The following is a 20,874-nucleotide window of genomic DNA, read 5'->3' on the forward strand; positions in this document are numbered from 1 at the left end:
GCTCCTCAGGGGCCGGAAGCACACGCATCTGGGTCTTTCCTGGCTGCCCTTGGCTCTGAGGGAAACTTGATCTTTATATTGTTGCGTGCCAGGGTCTCCACTCAGGAGCAAAGCAATCATGGCCTTGTGCATGGCTGTGGCTGCTTTGCCCCTGGCGAAGCGAGTCTCAGAAAACGCCCGTCCTCACAGCTGCCAAGGACTTCGGTCCGAGGACCTCATGCAGAGACCCGGAAGGTGGTCCCACCGCCTCGCGGAGCTGACCTCTCCCAGCTGCCCAGGAAAACGCAGTCTTGAGGGCGGTGCATGTAACTGCCTGACAGCTTCTCCGCCCGACGGGCAGAACCTCTTGCCGGAAATCAGCCCATGGGTGCATTTTTCTAATTACTCAAAATCAACCTAAAAGGCACAGACGCGAAGAGTCACTCAGAGAAGCTCTACCTCTTTTGCAGAAAGCATCATTTTATACATTCACATTTTTGGAACATAATATTCTATTACTGGGGTTGAGGACAGCAAAGGTGGTTTCAAAGTCACTTTGAAAACAAGAAAGAGCTTCCAGCACATTCCGTACGGACAGTTCCGCCTGCTCTCAGCAGAGGGAAGCGACGGGAGCCTGCCAGCCACCTCTCAGTGGAACGGCCCAAGCCTGTTAGGCCCTGACCGGGGCCAGCTGGAGGAGAGCGAGGGCTTAACCGGCCCTCCCCACTTGCTCAGAGTCCAGAGCTCCTGACACCTGCCGTGTCTCCTCCCAGCTCCCCTGGACACCGGCCTCCCGTGCCCTCCTCACGCCGCCCCTCGGGGGCCTTTGACGCTGCCCTCAGGCTTACTTCACACGTTGCCAAGCGCAGAAACCCGCTGGGATAGATGCCCACTAACTGCCTCAGGTGGTGATGGCTTCTTCAGTCCTTTAACTCAAGCCACCCACCTCGGAGCAAAAAAGATCGGAATCCTTGTATTTTATAAAGTTCTAAAAGAAAACTGTTTCTGAAAGACAAGAACAGTAATTACTGTAAAAGTTCCAACCTTCATGCTTTGACTAATGGCCAGATAATACTTTCCCACCCGAACGTCAAGTAGGAAACCCGGGTGGGGAAAGCGGAAGAGCAGCTCAAAAGTGGAAGAGCCATGAGAACCTGTGGTTTCTGTACACGCATTCCCTGCCAGATGATTGTCAAATGGCGTGTGACTGTGTGTGTGGCCACAGCCTCGCCCAGGATATTTCTTGGAGCAAAAATATTTGGCACAAGCAGCAGCTTCTTCTCCACCTTGCCCGGGTGAACCTTTCTCAAGTGTGCTGGTCAGAGGGCCTGGGAACTACTGCACATCTCACAAGCTTCTATGGCAAGTTTTCACCTAAACACAGAAGGAAGAGAACAGCTCTCCTGGCAAGGTGCCCTTCCACGGGCGAGTGGCTGGGTCCACACAGCCTTCCCACCGTGAGGCTCGTCTTACAGACAGCCCAAGTACGCGCACACAAACGCACACGAACGCACACTCAAGAACAAAGTGGAATCTTCCACACGGGTCATGAATCACTCGCAGACTGAGCCTGTCCAGCAAAAAAAAAATATGGCTTTATTGGATCCATTTCCTAACTACAAAGACAGCTGACACAAACACCAAACTCTTCCGTCTCGATGACAGTCCGTCAAGGAGAAAGGCTCCATGCAGGTCCCACGGCGCCAGGGGCAGGGCGGGCACCCGGCTGCGGGCGAACGGGGGGCCGCGGCTGTGGGCGAACGTCCTCACAGCTCCGTGCAGCCCCACGGGAGGGCCTGCAGGCTGTTTCTTCCCGCGAGTTACACACAGGAGCAGCAGTCGTGCTGAGCGTGTGCTACAGACGCTCCTTCTGCAGGAGCCTCAGTGACTTCCCAGCTGGCACCTCCAGCCGCAGGTGCAATTCGGGCACTTTCCATGAGGGGGCATTAATTCCTAAGGCACCAGTTCAGGCCAACCGTGTTGTAAAGAAGAAACCATGCTTTTTGGTTATATGGAACAAGAGATCACGGCGAGTCATCATACATAATAAGCAGCTAATTGTACAAAATGCAGTAGCAGAGCCTACACGAACCCATCTGTGAACAGTCCCTAGCCTGGAAACGCTACGCACGCAGCGTGTTGAAGTCGCTGTTGGTATCGGTTTTCTTAGACGAAGCAGAGTGTAAGGCTTCTGTGCAACAATGACCTTATAACTGAACAAATACATTGCACTCCCTTTGCATGTTATTTACAATCAGTCTCTAATTCTGCCGCCTGGTAACCGACAGCTGTTGTGAGTGCCAGCTCCCGGCTCTCTGAAGTCCTCCCTGAACGCACCAGAGGAGAAAACGCCGCCATCTGCTAGAGGCGACGGCCTGGACTCCAGCAGGAGCAGCGGGGTCCTGGAGGCGCAGACGCGCGTTCCCCAGCGGACGCCGGTGACTGCTGACGCGGGAGCGCCGGCCGGGAGAGGCGCGTCACCTCCGCCGTTCATTCACACGTAAGCACATGCCGAGATATGTACATACATGCAGACGCAGGCCCGTCCCGCCACAGGTTTCTGTTTCTGTCCAGTAACCCACGTTGTGCTATTCAACTTACTTGTGCTATGTTCAAAGCCAGGTTAAAAACGAAGATGCCAGCATGCGACCGGGAACGGGAAGCGGCTTAACGGCGCCGCGAGGGAAGCGCAAGACCCAAGAGCTGAGATGACAGACTGGAAGATTCCAGAACGCACTGGATGAGCCAGCAAGATTGTACTTCACGGCCCCAGAAACGTTCCCTACGTCGGAGACTCGGGTGAGGCCCTCTCGAAGCGCCAGCACTGTCTTCATTTGCACAAAGGATAAAGCCTCACGTGAACTGTGTTTACAGCCTCTGCTCCCACAGATGCTCCCACAGTAGCAAATTCAACGCTCAGTTCCATGATGCCCTGATGCTCTGGTTAAATAAGGCACTTCCAGTATTGAACCCCAGGGTGTCAGAGGGCTGGGCTTGGGGTCAGGCTGCCTGTGGGCTGTTCCCGTGACGGCCCTGTGTGGCGGGTCTCCTGTGTCAGCCCAGCCACCTCCCTCTGCTGTCCTGAGATGGTGGCTTCCCTTCCTTGCGGCCTTCCTCCTTGCTGGAGATCCACTTCTTTGAACGTATTCATCTTCAGCTCCTAGCATTCAGTCAGTTGGAGGCTCTGAGTGGTACCAGGTGTGTGTTCAGTGTATTTATTCACAAGTCTTTGTCTGCTGAAGTCGGCACACCCCGCTGAACTGAGTGCTCCCAGGTGGCAACTATGAGTGGGTGCTCGTGCTGGAGAGGTCATTTCGTATTATTTCATTTACTGCAAGAAAACAAAAGTTGAGAAAGTATTAGGGAAACATGCCTCTCCAGCAAGTATCTATAAATACCAAAGAAATGCCCCAGCCCTGCCTCTCATCAGTCGACGCTCACGCCTGTGATAAGGCGTCCCCCCAGGAACCCGTGTTTCCTCCTCGGTCCCGCCCTGGCCTGTGAGTGTCCTGAGCCAGCACCCAGCTGCCTTGGCAGAGAGGTGGGGTCACCGCAGTGGCTGCCCTCATGCGCAGCACGGTGCCAGGCCTGGTGCCAGCTGCGTTGCGGGGAAGGTGTGGTGGGCGTCTCTCCACGGATGGAGTGACGCACAGGTCCACAGCGGCACCTCTGTGGAGGCAGCGCCAGCGCCGCCTGAGCCTCACTCTCAGGCTCTTCCTGAGTTTATTTCCCCCCAGAGGGCGTCCCCGAGTCCCCCACAGGCCGGTGACATTCCCGTCACCTGTGGCTGCTGGCAGATGGAGAGGAAATGAGCTGCACACATCCCTGCTCCACCCACCGCCCGCGCGGCCGCCCGATGGGCGCTGAGATAGGGATGTGCCGCCAGCGCCACGCCTGGTCCCGTCTCCCTCCCAGGCTCTGGGGGGGGGGGGTGCGCTGACGTCACGGAACCGCCCTGGCTGGAGCGCCCCCAGCCCAGATGAGCCCCATGTGTTTCTGCAAAGGCCCCGGCCTGTCTCAGGGAGGCTTCCTGGGGCCATCAGCGGGTGTGCATTTCATCACCCGCTCCCTTCCCCAAATTCCCTTTCAACAACCCCCCCCGACTATTTTTAAGAATAACAATAACAAAACGCAGATGCAGAACCAGGAATTGTGTCATGGGAACCGATAACAGGACGCGCTGGCACCGAGCTCCAGGGGAATCCTGGCTGCACACACCCCGAGGCCGCCTCGCCAGGCCCTGCGGGGTGGGAGACCCGGGCAAAGGTGCCCCACGCGCTTGGCCCCGCTGGCAGCACCCCCTGGCACGAGCCCATGGAGGGCCCCGGCTCCGCCCGGCGGGAGCGCGGCCTCTGCGAAGACACAGGCACACCCGGGGTCCCCCTGGTCCGGGCCCTCAGCCACAGGACGCAGAGGGCCCCGCCCCCGTGTGGAAGGCACCAGAAGGAGCCTGGCTCCCGCCCTCCGTGTGACTCTTCACAGGAGCAGTGACAGGGCCCAGGTGCTCACAGGCTGCCCCGGACCGCGATCAGGACCCGGCTTGTCCCGGAGCACACGGGTGGCTCCTGCGCCATAGGCACATTCCGTGACACCCGGCACAGTGCAGAGGAGGGGGCTCTGCTCCGCGTGGCCGGCACGTCCCCACCGAACGCCCGTGCTGCCGCTTCCTCCCGGTTCTCGCGCCCTCCATGCTGCTGAGTGCAGCCGCCCCTAAATCCCAGGCCCTGCTGTGCTCTGCGCCTGTGCCATGAGATGTGGATGCCCCGAACTGGAGACCAGTTTAACTCCTTTCCCACTGCACGGGTTCAGCCTTGCTGCAAAGAGGCGTCAGCAAAGAGGCAGGAAGAGAAGCCGCTTCCCAGGAGGAGGAGCCAATTCCCAGGAGGAGGAGCACCCTTCCCAGGAGGAGCAGCTTCCCAGGAGGAGGAGCCAATTCCCAGGAGGAGGAGCACCCTTCCCAGGAGGAGCAGCTTCCCAGGAGGAGCAGCTTCCCAGGAGGAGAAGCAGTCACTTCCCAGGAGGAGCAGCCGCTTCCCAGGAGGAGGAGCAGTCACTTCCCAGGAGGAGCAGCTGCTTCCCAGGAGGAGCAGCCGCTTCCCAGGAGGAGGAGCACCTTCCCAGGAGGCCGCCTCAACGTGGGTTGGGGTTTGTGTAGCTCAGAAAAGGCCCCACCTGTGGGGGAAGGCAGGTGGCCCAATGGCCAGAGAGCACCGGGGTCGGGTCCTCATTCACCCTGCCCAACGGGGCTCCAGAAGAAAAACTCCTGTCAGAACAGGATTGTGGGGTCCAAAGAGGCCTAGATGGTAAACGGGGGAACAGAGGGGCTTACGAGGGAACAGTGAGGCCACGGAGGGGGACAGGGACAGGAGGGAGACACCAGAGGAAGTAAAGGCGGGTGTGGGAGGTGTGGGGGTAATAAAGTGGGTGTGGGGAGGTGTGGGGGTAATAAGGTAGGTGTGGGGGTAATAAGGTGGGTGTGGGGGTAATAAGGCCGGTGTGGGTGGTGAGAGGGGTACTAATGATGAGAGATGGGAGGTCTGAGTCCTCTGCTGAGGGGACATGGTGGCCGACAGTGGCATTCTGGGCACGGTGTCGGAGGCCTGCCCTGCATTCGTGGGTTGGACCGTCTGCGCGGCAGCAGAGATCCGTTGTTCCCTGGACACAGGAGGGGCATCTGCTGAAGGCTGAGAGGGAAATGGGTGGCCATGGGGCTTCCCCTTGCTGCCCACGGGCACCTGAGACCCAGGGGGAGAGTCCGGTGGGGGGTGGGAAGTTCCTCGGCGTGTCCTCTGGCCACCCAGGTTCCCCTGGGGCCACAGCAGCCGATGTTGCTGTCTGCCTCCTCTGCAGTGGCCGCTGAGCTCTGGGAGGGGAGGAAGGCGGCCTGAGGAGGGGCCCACGGGGCCAGCAGCCTGCACCCCACTCCTGTGGCTGGCGGTGCACGCGGCCAACCCTGTCCCAGCACCGGGTCTGGGGTGTCCCCACTATCTTCGACACTGCAGGGATTCACCGCCAGGACTGGAGACCGCCCAGGCACCTCCAGGGCCTTCCCGAGGCCCCACAGAGCAGCTGGCAGAGCGTGGGACAGGCAGCCGATGCCACACATGCACAGGGACGTCCCGCTTAGTCCCACCCCTGCCCCGACGACGGCACAGCAACCAGACCGCAGAGGCTGCGCTGCCCACCTGCCCACGCCTCGGACCTGCACAGAGCCACACCCGCCCGCAGACACGGCCTGTGCCTCACCCTGCGAGCAGGGCCACCGCTCCCCTTCCCCTGCCACGGCAGACCACGGCCATCCTGGGGTCAGCTGAGGCCTGAGGCCGCTGGTGCTGGGCTGAAAGGCGGGTCCCCCCACTCCTTCCCACCACAGGAGCTTCTGACCCATGAGGTCACCCACAGCTGCCCGCTGTGCCCTGTGTTCTGGGGGTGGCTTTCTTGGGCATGGCTGCTGATGACGCCTACGCTTTCCCACAGCAGCTCTCTCTGCTGATAATTTCCATCTTCTTGCTCAGCTTTTCCACAGGCACAAAGGGTTTTTCCCGTGGTAGCATATTTTGAATTGCAGGTAACATGTGACCCTCGAGACATCTTAGCGACCTGAAAGAGGAAACTTGCTTTGCCTAACGTCAGATGTCCCCGCAACAGGATGTGGTGAGCTGTTATACCACACTTTAATTTAATAAGGAGGGTTTTTTCCCTTATATTAGACTTTTCTCAAAAACGCTCCTGAGGTGGAAACTCTTGTTTTTCCTAAGCTCGAGTGTGGCGTCTTGAGTCCTTGCTAAGCCGGTGCGTCCTGGAGGCCACACCCCACTCCCACACTCACACCCACCCTCTACACACATCTGGAATTGAGTGAAGGAGGAAATCAGGATATTTTTAAATACAAAAACTGCCAAGTACAAGGGCGGGCAGGGCTTCCACCTGCATCACCTGTGAATCTCGTCCGCACCCCGCTGGGGTCACGGCTCCCACCAGCTGAGCGTAAACAGGCTGTAGGCGAGACGCCTTTCTCAGTTACATATTGATGCCTTCACATCGCCAGCTTCTTTTTGATCATCATTTTGAAAGAAAGCTGACATTTAAAGTTCACCCTGTCGCGAGCTATCCAAAGCCGATCTCTTAGGTTTCACCAGGGTTTCGCTTCACGACGCTGAGAATGCTGTGAGCCGGCGAGGAGCTTCGAGGTCTGGATGCCCTTCCATGTATCTTGCCCCCTCGCTGCTTGGCTTGGAAGCAAAGTTTTTCTGCATTTCTGAATGCCTGGCTTCTGAAAGCAATGGCGATCTTACATTTTACGGAATGAGCAAGCTACCCATTTCCCAGCCGCCATGCAGCCCTCCCGGCCCTCTGGGCACCTGAGTCTGCTCCTCCCAACAGTCCCAGGAGGGACAAAGGCAGGCACTGTGGTCACCTGTTCTGTCCATGGGGACCACGGAAGGCTCAGAAAGTAGGAACGGCAGCCTGGGACCCTACAACTCACGGGGCGGGGCTGACCCTCACCGGGGTCTGAGTTTGGCCGACTCTGCTGGGTCCTGCACTGCTGCCGGCCCCCGATGCCCCCAGATGGCCACCTGGGGCCCCAGAGCTGACGGGGTTGGGGTCTGAGCTCGGCCGACTGTGCTGGGTCCTGGGACTGCCACCTGACCTGCATCCGCCCACATGGCCACCTGAGGCTCCACTGGACAAGCCGCAGTGTGAGGCGTGACTTTCTTCCTTCATCCTTAGTCGGGAAGTCGTGGGAAGCTGGAATGGGACTCCTGGCTGGTGCCTGGGGGTGACTCAGACCTTAGGACAGCAGGGTTCCCTGGTGTGTACCGTCCCCTCTTCTGCAAAGCTGCCACACCCCATCCCTTCGCTCTCTGGCCCTCCCCGTTTCAGTGCAGGGTGGCCTGGAACTTGGCCGGTCTGAGGTAAGGGAAGGCGGGGGCGGGTGAGTTTACTGCTACTTTGCTTTCCCACTGTGTGCGCCTTTAACACAAGCAAAACACACACACACACACCAGTAGACACCCCCTACGCATACACCAGCAGACACACCCCCCCAGAGCAGCAGACACACCCACACACACCAGTGGACACCCCCCCACACCAGCAGACACACCCCCTCACACACACAGCAGCGCACACCCCCCCACACCAGCAGACACACCCACACACACCAGCGGACACACCCACACACACCAGCAGACACACCCACACACACCAGCAGACACACCCACACACACACAGCAGCAGACACACCCCCTCACACACACAGCAGCGCACACCCCCCCACACCAGCAGACACACCCACACACACCAGCAGACACACCCACACACACACAGCAGCAGACACACCCCCTCACACACAGCAGCAGACACACCCCCTCACACACAGCAGACACACCCACACACACCAGCAGACACACCCACACACACACAGCAGCAGACACACCCCCTCACACACACAGCAGCAGACACACCCACACACACACAGCAGCAGACACACCCCCTCACACACACACAGCAGACACACCCACACACACCAGCAGACACACCCACACACACCAGCAGACACACCCCCCACACACCAGCAGACACACCCACACACACCAGCAGACACACCCACACACCAGCAGACACACCCCCCACACACCAGCAGACACACCCACACACACCAGCAGACACACCCACACACACCAGCAGACACACCCACACACACACACCAGCAGACACACCCCCTCACACACAGCAGCGCACACCCCCCCACACCAGCAGACACACCCCCCACACACCAGCAGACACACCCCCTCACACACACAGCAGCGCACACCCCCCCACACCAGCAGACACACCCCCCACACCAGCACACACCCACACACACCAGCAGACACACCCCCCACACACCAGCAGACACACCCACACACACCAGCAGACACACCCCCCACACACCAGCAGACACACCCACACACACACCAGCAGACACACCCCCTCACACACACAGCAGCGCACACCCCCCACACCAGCAGACACACCCACACACCAGCAGACACACCCCCCACACACCAGCAGACACACCCACACACACACCAGCAGACACACCCCCTCACACACACAGCAGCGCACACCCCCCCCACCAGCAGACACACCCACACACACCAGCAGACACACCCACACACACCATCAGACACACCCCCCACACACCAGCAGACACACCCCCTCACACACACAGCAGCGCACACCCCCCCACACCAGCAGACACACCCACACACACCAGCAGACACACCCCCCACACACCAGCAGACACCCACACACACACACCAGCAGACACACCCCCTCACACACACAGCAGCGCACACCCCCCACCAGCAGACACACCCCCCCACACCAGCAGACACACCCACACACACCAGCAGACACACCCACACACACACAGCAGCAGACACACCCCCTCACACACACAGCAGCAGACACCCCCCCACACACACAGCAGCAGACACCCCCCCCACACACAGCAGCAGACATCCCCACACACACCAGCAGACACCCCTACACACACACCAGCAGACACACCCACACACACCAGCAGACACACCCCTCACACACACAGCAGCAGACACCCCCCCACACACACCAACAGACACACCCCCCCCACACAGCAGCAGACACCCCCTCACACACACAGCAGCAGACACACCCCCCCACACACACACAGCAGCAGACACACCCCCTCACACACAGCAGCAGACACCCCCCCTACACACACACCAGCAGACACCCCCCCACACACACAGCAGCAGACACACCCCAACACACAGCAGCAGACACACCCCCACACACACACCAGCAGACACCCCCCCACACACACACCAGCAGACACCCCCCCACACACACAGCAGCAGACACACCCCCCCCCCACAGACACAGCAGCAGACGCACCTCTCACCCCCCGACCCCAGACGCAGACAGTCTTCTGCTGCTTGGCTGTTTTCTTCTTTTTGGGTCATTTCTCCAGGACCGGCTTACAGGTGCCTTAGACATTTCTTTTAATGTGGGGGTAGGGGGAAGGCAGGTGGCCAGAGGCGCCCTTCGAAGCAGGACGTGGGAGCTGCTGCTCGCCTTTCCCGGCGCTGGCGCCGAGAGCCCCGACAGGCACCGGCGTCTCCCCTGCTCCAAAGTCAACCCCCGGCCGAGCCGCGTGGCCTTCGGAGGTGTCCACAGAGGCAGCAGTGCCACCAAGGCCTGGGGCTCTCCAGCTCCGAAATGCCATGGGACCTCCAGCAGGGCAGCGGGGCACGGGCCCCGTGACGGGCCTGGAGGAGCGTCGAGAAGGCTCTCGCCTAACTGTCATTCTCACTGCAGAGCCTCGCTCTCCTGGTTTGGTTCCGTTTGAGATCTGGCCTCACGGCGGCACCCCTGCCGACTGTGGAAACGCCCCCCTCCTGGCATGTGCCCTCCATCCCTACTGTCCTGACAGCAGAGCTGTGCCCGCACCGCGAAGCTCGCCTGTCCCAGGACTTTATCACCGACGGCCCCACTTCCGACCCCGGTAAAGGGGCCACAGCACGTGCTTGTGTGCTTGGCCGTGACTAACAGGGCCTCGGAATGAAGCGAAAATCATCCCGCTTTAAACTGCAAGAGGGCAGACTCAGAGGAGGGAAGTGCTTCACAGATGGAGGCCCAGGACCCTAAATGCAGCGTGCCCCTCACGCGTTCTGTGATGAGGTAAAAACAAATACACAAGCCCCAGGAGGAAACGCAATTCCTAAAAAATGGCAGAAACAACAATAAAAAACAATCTAGCTGGCTGGGCGCAGTGGCTCATGACTGTAATCCCAGCACTTTGGGAGGCCAAGGCAGGTGGATCACCGGAGGTCAGGAGTTCGAGACCAGCCCGGCCAACATTGCAAAACCCCGGCTCTACCAAAAATACAAGAATTAGCTGGATGTGGTGGTGCATGCCTGTAATACCAGCTACATGGGAGACTGAGGCAGGAGAATCACTTGAACCTGGGAGGCAGAGGTTGCAGGGAGCCAAGATTGTGCCATTGCACTCCAACCTGGGCGACAGCGAGACTCCATCTCAAACAAAACAAAACAAAACAAAACAAAAACCCTAGCCGCTGTTTTAAAAACTGACCTAACACCACGTGTGGTGGCTCACACCTGTAATGCCAGCACTGTGGGAGGCCAAGGGTGGAGGATCACTTGAGGCCAAAGTGAAACTCCATTTCTCCAGGGTCATTTCTCCAGGACTGGCTTACAGGTGCCTTAAACATTTAAGCCTGGGCAATGCAATGAAACCCCATTTCTACAAACACATGGAAAAATTAGCCAAACATGGTGGTGCGCACCTGTGGTCCCAGCTACCTGGGAGGCTGAGGTGGGGGGGGTGGCTCGAGCCCAGGAGCCGAGGCGGCAGTCAGCTGAGATTGTGCCTCTGTGTCCCAGCCTGGGCTGCACAGTGAAGGCCTGTCTCAGAAAAGGAAAAAAAAAAAAAAAAAAAAAAAAGCCAGAGCTCCTATTTTCCAGGACAGCCCAAGTCTTGTAGGGTTTTTCAGACGGTAACGAAACAACCTGCAAGTCAGCAGTTCCTGAGGATTTTGCAACTTTTCTCGGAGGAGAAGTCTCCCACTTTCCTGCCGCCTTGTTCACACCACGGCTCAGCAACCCAGCAGCCGCCAGAGGCTCGGAGACCTTTCTCTGGAACGCCTGAGACGAGGTCTTGGCACCTGAACGCTGGTAGGACAGGGTTTGGCAGGAGGGGCCCTGGAAGCGCCCGTGCCTCCCGTCCGCCCTGTGCTGCTGGGGCTCCGCGTGAGTCCTGGGGGCTCATCTGTGGGGAGAGCTCTGACTGGGACCCTGTTCCACTTGGAATGGGCGGACTCTTCAGGGATCTCACATGGAGAAAGCTTTCTCCTGGAGTGGAGCCGGAGTTGGGGTCGCATGCCGCCTGCCTGCGCCGCGGGTACCAGCTCCCGTTACAGAATCGCAGGCTGCCCGCTGAGGGGCGGTGGGTGCCAGGGCTCCTAACACCCCCCAGAGCGCCTGGCACGGCTCTCCTTGGGGATGGGTGCCCCCCCAGTCCCGTTTTCGAGACAGGCCTAGGCGAGCAGGTCGACCTGTCCTCGAACCACGTGAGCGGGAGGAGCAGGAGGGCCTTGCTGCTGGCCACACCCTGGGCACCGAGAGGACCTGAGGCTCTTCCAGGTCCATTTTCTATATGGCAGAACGATGAGGTGAAACTCTCGTCAAAGTCACCCTCTCAGGTGTGAGCCGCCTCTTTCACGTGTGAGACGGGGGTGCCAGGCACTTCCTGGTGAGCCCTGAGTTACTGCCCGTCAGAACAGAAGCAGGTGGCGTGAAACAGGACAGGCTCCTGGGCTCCACCACCCTTTATGCTGCCACGCTCAGCTTCCAGGCATCCTACTGTGCGCACACCTCTCCTCCAGGGTTCTGGGGTTCATGCGGACAAGAGCATTGTTTGCCTTCCTGTCTCAAAGAATCCAGCGTGCCTGTCATTGGCGCTGCAGCGTGCACGAGTGTCAACAGGGAAAGTGACGGGGTAAGCTGTAGGGGCACCACTGAGCTGCTGCTGCCCGGCCCCCCGCACACCAGTGAGCTGCCTCTGCCCGGCCCCCGCACGCCAGTGAGCAGCTGCCTCTGCCCGGCCCCCCACACGCCAGTGAGCTGCCTCTGCCCGGCCCCCGCACCCCAGTGAGCTGCCTCTGCCCGGCCCCCGCACCCCAGTGAGCTGCCTCTGCCCGGGTCCCCCACACGCCAGTGAGCTGCCTCTGCCCGGCCCCCGCACGCCAGTGAGCAGCTGCCTCTGCCCGGCCCCCCGCATGCCACTGAGCTGCCTCTGCCCGGGTCCCCCACACGCCAGTGAGCTGCCTCTGCCCGGCCCCCGCACGCCAGTGAGCAGCTGCCTCTGCCCGGCCCCCCGCATGCCACTGAGCTGCCTCTGCCCGGGTCCCCCACACGCGAGTGAGCTGCCTCTGCCCGGCCTCTGCCCGGGCCCCCCGCACCCCAGTGAGCTGCCTCTGCCCGGCCCCCGCACGCCAGTGAGCAGTGAGCTGCCTCTGCCGGGGCCCCCCGCACCCCAGTGAGCTGCCTCTGCCCGGCCCCCGCACGCCAGTGAGCAGCTGCCTCTGCCCGGGTCCCACACGCCAGTGAGCAGCTGCCTCTGCCCGGCCCCCGCACCCCAGCCCCCTGCAGTTGTCCCTGTCCCCATCAGGGCCCATCTGGGAGTGGTGGTGACCATGCCAGCCGCAGAGTCACTGAGCACCAGGTGCTGGCACAGACAACGATGCCCTCGGGCCGCGGGCAGTGGAGAGCCGGGACAGCCAGCACTAGAACTGCTTTTAGGAACCGGACTTGGGCATAAGGAACGCGCGCTGTGGTCCAGCAATGCCGACCCAAATACGCTGCTTAACCCTTGCAATTTTAAAGGTTTAGGTAGCACAGATGAAGACCACAGCTTGCATAAAAGGTTTTTGTGTCAGTTTTTATAAAGCGTATTTGCTCCTATAGGTACCAACACACTTAACTGCACGGAATACATTTAAAAGCATCTTCCCTCTTTTTCAATGGTTACATTAGTCCCAATAAAGACACCAATTGTGCGACGAATTTTAGTCTAACGGTATTTATCTATGACCGCTGAGCAAACGGGATGGTTTGGCAAGGGCACGGGCCTTGAACGCTCGGACCCCAGGCCGTCCTGCAGGATGCTCCCTCCGGAAGGAAGGATTTCTTCAGAGTGGTCATTTTCCTTTACACTAAAGCAATGCAGGAAACACAGCGGCCGCCACGATGCCACCCAGGGCCCGCGGGCTCACGTCCCTACCACCTCTTCCGGTAGCGGCGGCCCCGTCTGCCGTCTGGCGGACTCCCTCCTAAGGCCCCCGTCCCACTGGACACGGCGCAGTGAAACCCGCCACAGGAACACGGCTGCCCCAGCGGGCTCCGCTTTCCTCCGAGGGACGGAAAAATGTGTGTTCTCCACAGAGAACGAGTCATCGAAAATAACTTTTCAAAAAGAGCAACACAAAACAGGAAAAACATTCTTTTCCATTCCTCTAACTAAATGATAATTATAAAATGTATTTGCTCACCTTCCCAGAAAATACACCTTTAGCTAAAGTTAGTCTTGTCACCTAAGAGGGTAATAATTTGGGAAGACACAGATAGAACCAGAAATATCTCAGGCCAAATCCTATTTTTAAATAAGTGACCTCCAGAGGTCTCCCAGTGATGTCTGCTGTGCTTGGCTTTGACAGTATCTCGTAATTCTGGAGTCAGAAAGCTGTTTGATGGTGGCTGAAAACCTTAATGAACATATGGATTTCCATGGCTGTAACTTTCACCACAAAGGGTATGATAGATGTTCTCACTGATTCTTTCATGGTTTCAATGAATTGCTGAATATACAGCTTTCAATTTTTCCACCTGACACACACATTCAGACGTATATGGCTCTCGTTTAAGGTGTTACAGTCGATGTGAGCTGAGTACATCACAATATGGTTACAATCACAAATGAGAGATCAGAAAACAGGAAGCGAAGAAGAAAACACATTTGTTCCGCTGTACGTAGCTGTGTCTGATGCACAGAGGTGGCTTCGGGGTGCGTGCCGCGGGGACTGAAGAGGCTGCCTCTCCGGCGGGGTTTCCAATCTCTTGAGAAGCAGCAACCTCTTAGAAAGTATTTCCTCCTTCAAAGCAATATCTGGGTTTCCACAACCTATGTGAGTGCCCACCTCGGTCCAGCCTGACCTGCCCGATGCCGCCAGATGTCCGGCACTCAGCTGAGAAATGAGATAAGAACGAGGGAGCTTCTGCCACCCCAAAGCCGAGGAGCCCCCACGCTCCCAAAACACAGAGTCGCAGCGTCCCTAGAACCCTTCCTTACGATTCTGATGTTTTTCCAAGATGCTTTGTAAAGCAGTGGAAAATGACTTTCTCGGGTTTCATGAAAAAGCAAGTTCTCAAGTCTGGGACCTACTTCAGCCTTCACTTATTTTTATCTTTTTAATCACAATAGGACAGCACCACAGGGCCTACTATTTTTGGAAGGAGAGAAGGGGACAGTAGAGGGACGGCGTGACAAGTCACGGTTTTCATAAAACCTGACCCTCGTCTGGACGGGGCTGGCGCTGAGGAGCAGGACTGCTCGGGACGTCAGCCATTAGGACAGAATAATTTTCCTACCTTAACTGCCTGCTTCCTTATTTAGCCTGAATGTCGCACAGATGCAAACGCCGTGTGGAAACTCCGGGTTCCGTGTGGAAACTCTGGGTACGGAGCCACGTGCCTGGGAGATTCCAACAGGGTGTCCTTCCCCGCCTCGGGATGGAGGCGGGCGCACGATTCCAGGGGTCAGGGCCACTGTCTTATCTGCGCCAAACTCCCATTTGGTCACTCACTGGGATCATTAAATCACCACCCACAGTTTTTCCAGGGCCTTCGTCGTTCTATGGGAAATACATGCCCCCAAATTATGAAATTTCCATTCCAACAGAATTAACAGAATTGAAAAAATAAAAATCTTAAAGCTCCTTTTAAGGAACATAAAATGAATGGGCCCCCGGAAGAGTGACCAGGGTGGGTCTGGTTAAGCTCTGCTCCCTCCTGTACCTCTGCTACAGAAACACGGAATCCTTCCTCCGCCTGTTCCAGGCCGAGGTGGGCACTCGGAGTAAGCTGGCACTAACCAGGCGGCCTCCTCCTCTGAGGGCACCATGGGAAGTGTGTGGTGCTCCCCGGCAGCTTGGAAGCAACGTGCCCCCCAACCTACCGTCCCTGCCAGGCTACAGGGGTATGACCCCACCGAGCCCTCCCTTGCCACAGGTATCCTGTGGACCAGGAGCCGGAAAGGGGGGCGGCTGGAGACCACCGCTCCTCTGGGATGGGAAACTCGCCCTGTCACCCGGGCTGGAGTGCAGCGGTGCAATCTCGGCTCGCTGCAACCCCTCAGGTTCCAATGATTCTCCTGCCTCAGGCTCCTGAGTAGCCGGGATTATAGGCACCTGCCACCGTGCCCGGCTAATTTTTGTATTTTTAGTAGAAATGGGGTTTCGCCAAGTTGGCCAGGCTGGTCTCAAACTCCTGCCCACCTTGGCCTCCCAAAGTGCTGGGATTACAGGGGTGAGCCTTGGTGCCCAGCCTGCCTTATTCTTAGAATCAGGGTCTTGTTCTGTCCCCCAGGCTTGTGTACAGTGGAAAGATCTCAGCTCACTTTAGCCTTGACCTCCCAGGTTCAAGCAATCCTCCTTCCGCAGCCTCTCAAGTAGCTGGGACCACAGGTGCATGCCACCATGGCTGGCTAACTTTTAAATTTTACAGAGGCGAGGGGTCTCGCTATGTTGCCCAGGCTGGCCTCCAATTTCTGGGCCCCGGTGATCCTCCTGCCTCAGCCTCCCAAACTGCAAGAATTCTGTGAACCACTCTGCCCAGCCCCAAACCTGCCGTCCTAAAACATGACTCTCAAATCTTCATCTTACCAGAGAATCAGCCATTTTGTTAGGTGTGAAAGTTGCACTGAGGCCATGTAAGAAAATGGCCACTTAGGAAAGATACTGGCATCGGAGGATGGGGAAGGGGTGAGGATGCGGGGGAGGGTGGAGGGGGGTGAGTTTTCAGGAGTGGGGAGAGTGAGGCTGGGGGGGAGGACAGAGTAAGGTGGTGTGTGCAGGGGAGAGTGAGGTTGTGTTGGGGGAGAGGGAGGCTACAGGCAGAGTGAGGTTGTGGGGGGAAGTGAAGTTGTGGGGGGTGGGGGGAGGGAGGTGGGGGGAATGAGGTTGCATTGGGGGAGAGAGAGGCTGTGGGGGAGGGAGGAGGCTGGGGTATTGCTGTTTTGGAGGGAGCGTCTCAGTCACTCTGGCGCTGGCTGCAGTACCGTGGTTTGACCCTGGATTCTTGCACCCCTCCCTCCTCAGCTTCCTGAGCAGCCCCTGGGTGCCAACATGCCTGGCTAATTTTGTATTTTTTGTAGGGATGAGACTTCACCATGTTGCCTAAGCTTGTGTGGAACTCCTGGGCTCCCCTAATCCTCCCATGTCAGCCTCTCAAGTAGCTGGGACCACAGGTGTGCACCACCACACCTGGCTAATTTCTAAAAGTTTTGCAGAGATGGGGTCTGGCCATGCTGCCCAGGGTAGTCTCCAACCCCAGCTCACAATCCTCCCACCTTGGCCTCCCAATGTGCTTGGATCACAGGTGTGAGCCACTGTGCCTGGCCAGGGGTGTGATTTTTAAACATCTCGGCAACAGATGGGAACGCTCATCCTGCGGCCACACCTGGACCAGCTCACAGCCGAGCCCGGCGGCACCTGGAGGAATCCATCGCTCTGCTCGCTCTGCCCCAGGCTCATCCACACTCACCGTGGAGACCAGTATGGTCTTCACAGAAGGGGCCTGAAGCGCAGCGAGTGGCCAGCTTAGGCGGGGACACGTCCCGGAGAAGGGACAGAGGCTCAGCGTGCAGGGAGATGAAGGGCCCGTGGGCTCCACGGCGGCCTGTCCCGTCCTGGACCTGGACACGCATGTGGCACAGCCCACACAGCCTCGGGCTTCAGCACGCCATGCACCTCCTCTCACGGCGAGTGTCCACGGACCACCGTGGGCATCACCTTGAGCTCAGCAGCACACAGGCCACATGCCCCTCTCAGATTCGGCCCCGTATCATCTGGGGAGCCCTAGGTCAGGGGAAGGAGACCCAGAGCTGCAGGGGAAACGGCCCCCACGCCTCAGGGACACTCGCCTTGAACATTGCTTCTCTAGGGCAGCCCATGAAAGCCGAGTCCGTGTGCACAGCAGGAAAGCGCAGCCGTCACCACCACAGCGTTTCCAATCACCATTCGCGTCTTCAAAAGGTGCTTTTGTACCAGTGTTTTCAGCACTGAAAGTGACCTTTGGCTGAGGTTTGGGGATAGCCCAGAGTCATCAAAAGCCTAGAGGACGATGCGGGTGGAAAAGCAGAAACAGGCAAGACCCTCAAGGCCGGTCCCTGAGAAAGCCGTGCGCCGACCTGGGGGAGCACGCGGCGTCTCCCGGCAGACCCTGCAGGTGTGGCTGGGATGGTATCTCTGCAGAGTCTCAGTGCTCTGAACCCGGAACGCACCCGCTGGCGTCAGCGGCTCTCGGCCGACGGGGGTCGACACAGCCCAGGGTTAGTTCCAGGTATTGAGCAAGAAATTAAAATAACTTCTGCCTGGGTGTCCTCTGCCCCTGTCCTCCACCCTCTGGCTGGGTGGCCTCGGCCCCTGGCCTCCACCCTCTGCCTGGGTGTCCTCTACCCCTGGCCTCCACCCTCTGCCTGGGTGGCCTCTGCCCTCAGCCTCCCCCAGACACGGTGAATCCTGCCGACTCCCTCTACAGGTCCTGGACCCGCAGCACGTCCCTCCGCGTTTCCCAGCTCCACTGCACCTTCTGAGCTCCAGCGCTCCTCAGGCCACCTCAGGGTCTCACCGGCCGGCCCCCCACGGCGAGCCTCGAACCCATGAAGACAGATCTCTGGGCGGCAGCCAGGCAAGCACCTCCAGGAGGGATCCAGGCCCTGCCTGCCCCAGTTCAAGGGCACAGAGGTGCCCTGGCGGGAGGCATAGCCCCTCTTGAGCCAGCCCTCCACCCCTCCACGGCCCATGCTACACACAATCCCAGGCATGGCGAGGCTCCTCCCCACGGCCACCCCGGGCCACATCCACCCTGGGCACGGCCAGGCTCCTCCCCATCACCACCCCGGGCCACGTCCATCCGGGGCACGGCCAGGCTCCTCCCCACGGCCACACAGGGCTACAAAAATCCCAAGCAGGGTGAGGCTTCTCCCCACGGCCGCCGCTGCACCATGGCACTGGTGCCCTCACAGCCGCGACCTATGCTGTCCCCCCTGGCTTGACGGAAGCCACCGTGCAGCCAGCGCTACATGTGTTGGCAAAACCGACCCCAGCAGAACCTGCTGTTTACTCTGCAAATACAGAAAAGTCACAGAGGTGCAGAGACAACAGGCTCAACGGCCACGTGTGACGAGGTCCCCGCCGACACCCAAAGGCCCACCACGCGGCGAGGCCCTGGCCAAACCCCCAACGGGGAAGCGAGGAGGAGGAGGAGGAGGAGGGAGACACGGCCGGGCCCCGTAATCTTTAGGACATATTGACCCCGGAGTGAAAAAAACACCTTGAGACTGAATTTCTGTATTGATTCTCCAATTATTAATCTTTGTGGAGGCTATTCCAACACCGCGCGTAATGAGCAATTCATCAAAGCGAGCTGGGTGCCACGGAGCGGCTTGGCGTGGCAGGAGGCAGTTAGGCTTCCTGTGACTGCCGTCAGCTCTAAATCGAATGAGCGGGGCTGTGCCGAACACGCTGACCGACCCCGTGGGCCCGCACCGGCGACCACCCCCAGCCTGGCTGCGAACAGGCCATTTCCCACCATGGTGGCAAGACGCACAGGCAAACCCACGCAGAGGACGCCGGGGTCTGAGCCCAGGGCCACGCGGGGCAGCAACGCCTCCACTGGAGGGCCTGGGTGCCCCCACAACCCATCTTCCGTAAGAAATTCTATCAACTGACCGCTCCCCAAATCGGCAGACTTGGAGACCGGGCCTGGGTGCTGGGAATGCATCTCGTGTTCAGGCTTCAAACCTCATCCACCCGCGTTTCCCACTGAAATCAACAGACTCAGGCCCATCCCTGCCCCTCCTCAAAGTTCTTCAGAGATGACCTCGAAGCCCATCAACTTCCAACGCAGGGGCCCCTCCTCCCACCATTCCTGTGGCAGCCTTGGTGTGACAGGGCAGGACTGAATCACGTCCACTGGAATTGTGACTGAAACGTGGCTCCTTTAACTTCTGCGTCTTACACCGCCCTCCCTCTCCCACGCTGGTTTCCTGAGCGCTCAGGGACGTGACCCCACGTGTGGTTCTGTGGCCCGACGATGCCCTGAGCAAAGCCATTCTAGATATTCTTGGTTCTGCCATCTTTTGAAAGCGGAATCTGTCCATCTGCGAGTTTCCGCGTGGGGGCGGGACCTCGCTACGGCTGCGTGTTCCTGTCAGGAGAGCCCGAGATGACAGCTCGCCGTGCCGCTGCTGGGCGTCCTCCCTGGGGGACTTGAGTGTTCTGGAAAGCGAAGCACCGGTTCCTCCTGTTTTCCTAAATTTGGCTTCTGAAGAAGCCTTAAAATACTGACCATGGAGAGAACAGGCTACTTAATGACGCCCATTCCCACTAAATGTCACGGAGACTGAAGACAGAGGAGGCTTTACGGTGGCCCCGAGTGCTCTGCTCCGACGGGAGCAGCCTGTGAGTGCCGTGTGCACCCGGGCCGAGCACACCTTCCCGTAAGTCTTGGCCTGTTACCAAAACAGCAAGAGGAGGTCAGCCCAGACGAAGGGGGAGGGGTTCCCCAGCAGGACCAGAGCTGGGATGGGCGCTCAGAAGCCCCCGCTCCGAATTCCCTACCTGGTCTGGGAGCTGACAGGGTCAGGGCCTCCCGCTCAGGTGTCATGGGTGCTTGGCTCAGACTGCGCCGGCACCTTCCAGAGCCTTCTACAACTTTAGCAGGTCCAGATCTAATGGGGATCACTGCCATAAACTGCTCAAAACTGCTTACAAAGAACCCCAGGTGTCTTTGAGACCCTCTTGGGAGCCGAGGCCCCTGGCCGGGACAGAGCATCCCACGCTGGAGACCGCAGCGTGACACCACGGGGAAACGTCCCGTCGGCGTCTGCACGCTCTCCTGTCCTCCCTGCCCTCTGCATGGCCGACCCCCACGCTGCCCGCCGTCCACACCCCAGGCCCGGCTCCTCGGAGAGCGAATGGGCCCTGGGGGAGCCGCTGGCTCCCAGTTGAGCTGGCCGGGGTCGGTGGCGGTGAGGCTGCCCGGGGGAGCTGGGCCAGGCAGGCC

General features: G+C 59.1%; 1 protein-coding gene across 4 annotated transcripts in view; it reads right to left on the reverse strand.

Annotated features, from left to right (window-relative positions):
* Window positions 1-1,552: 1,552 nt before the first annotated feature.
* NFATC1 (nuclear factor of activated T cells 1) overlaps window positions 1,553-20,874 on the reverse strand; it is a 121,766-nt gene continuing 102,444 nt past the window's right edge. For all 4 annotated transcript variants that reach the window (XM_039463620.2, XM_039463622.2, XM_039463621.2 and 1 more), the window contains one exon: window positions 1,553-3,310. In XM_039463620.2, coding sequence (XP_039319554.2) covers window positions 3,261-3,310 — 50 coding nt within the window. In that variant the 3' untranslated portion in view covers window positions 1,553-3,260. The remainder of the gene's footprint in view (window positions 3,311-20,874) is intronic.

This window comes from Saimiri boliviensis, chromosome 13 (genome assembly GCF_048565385.1).
Source record: "Saimiri boliviensis isolate mSaiBol1 chromosome 13, mSaiBol1.pri, whole genome shotgun sequence".
NCBI lineage: Eukaryota > Metazoa > Chordata > Mammalia > Primates > Cebidae > Saimiri > Saimiri boliviensis.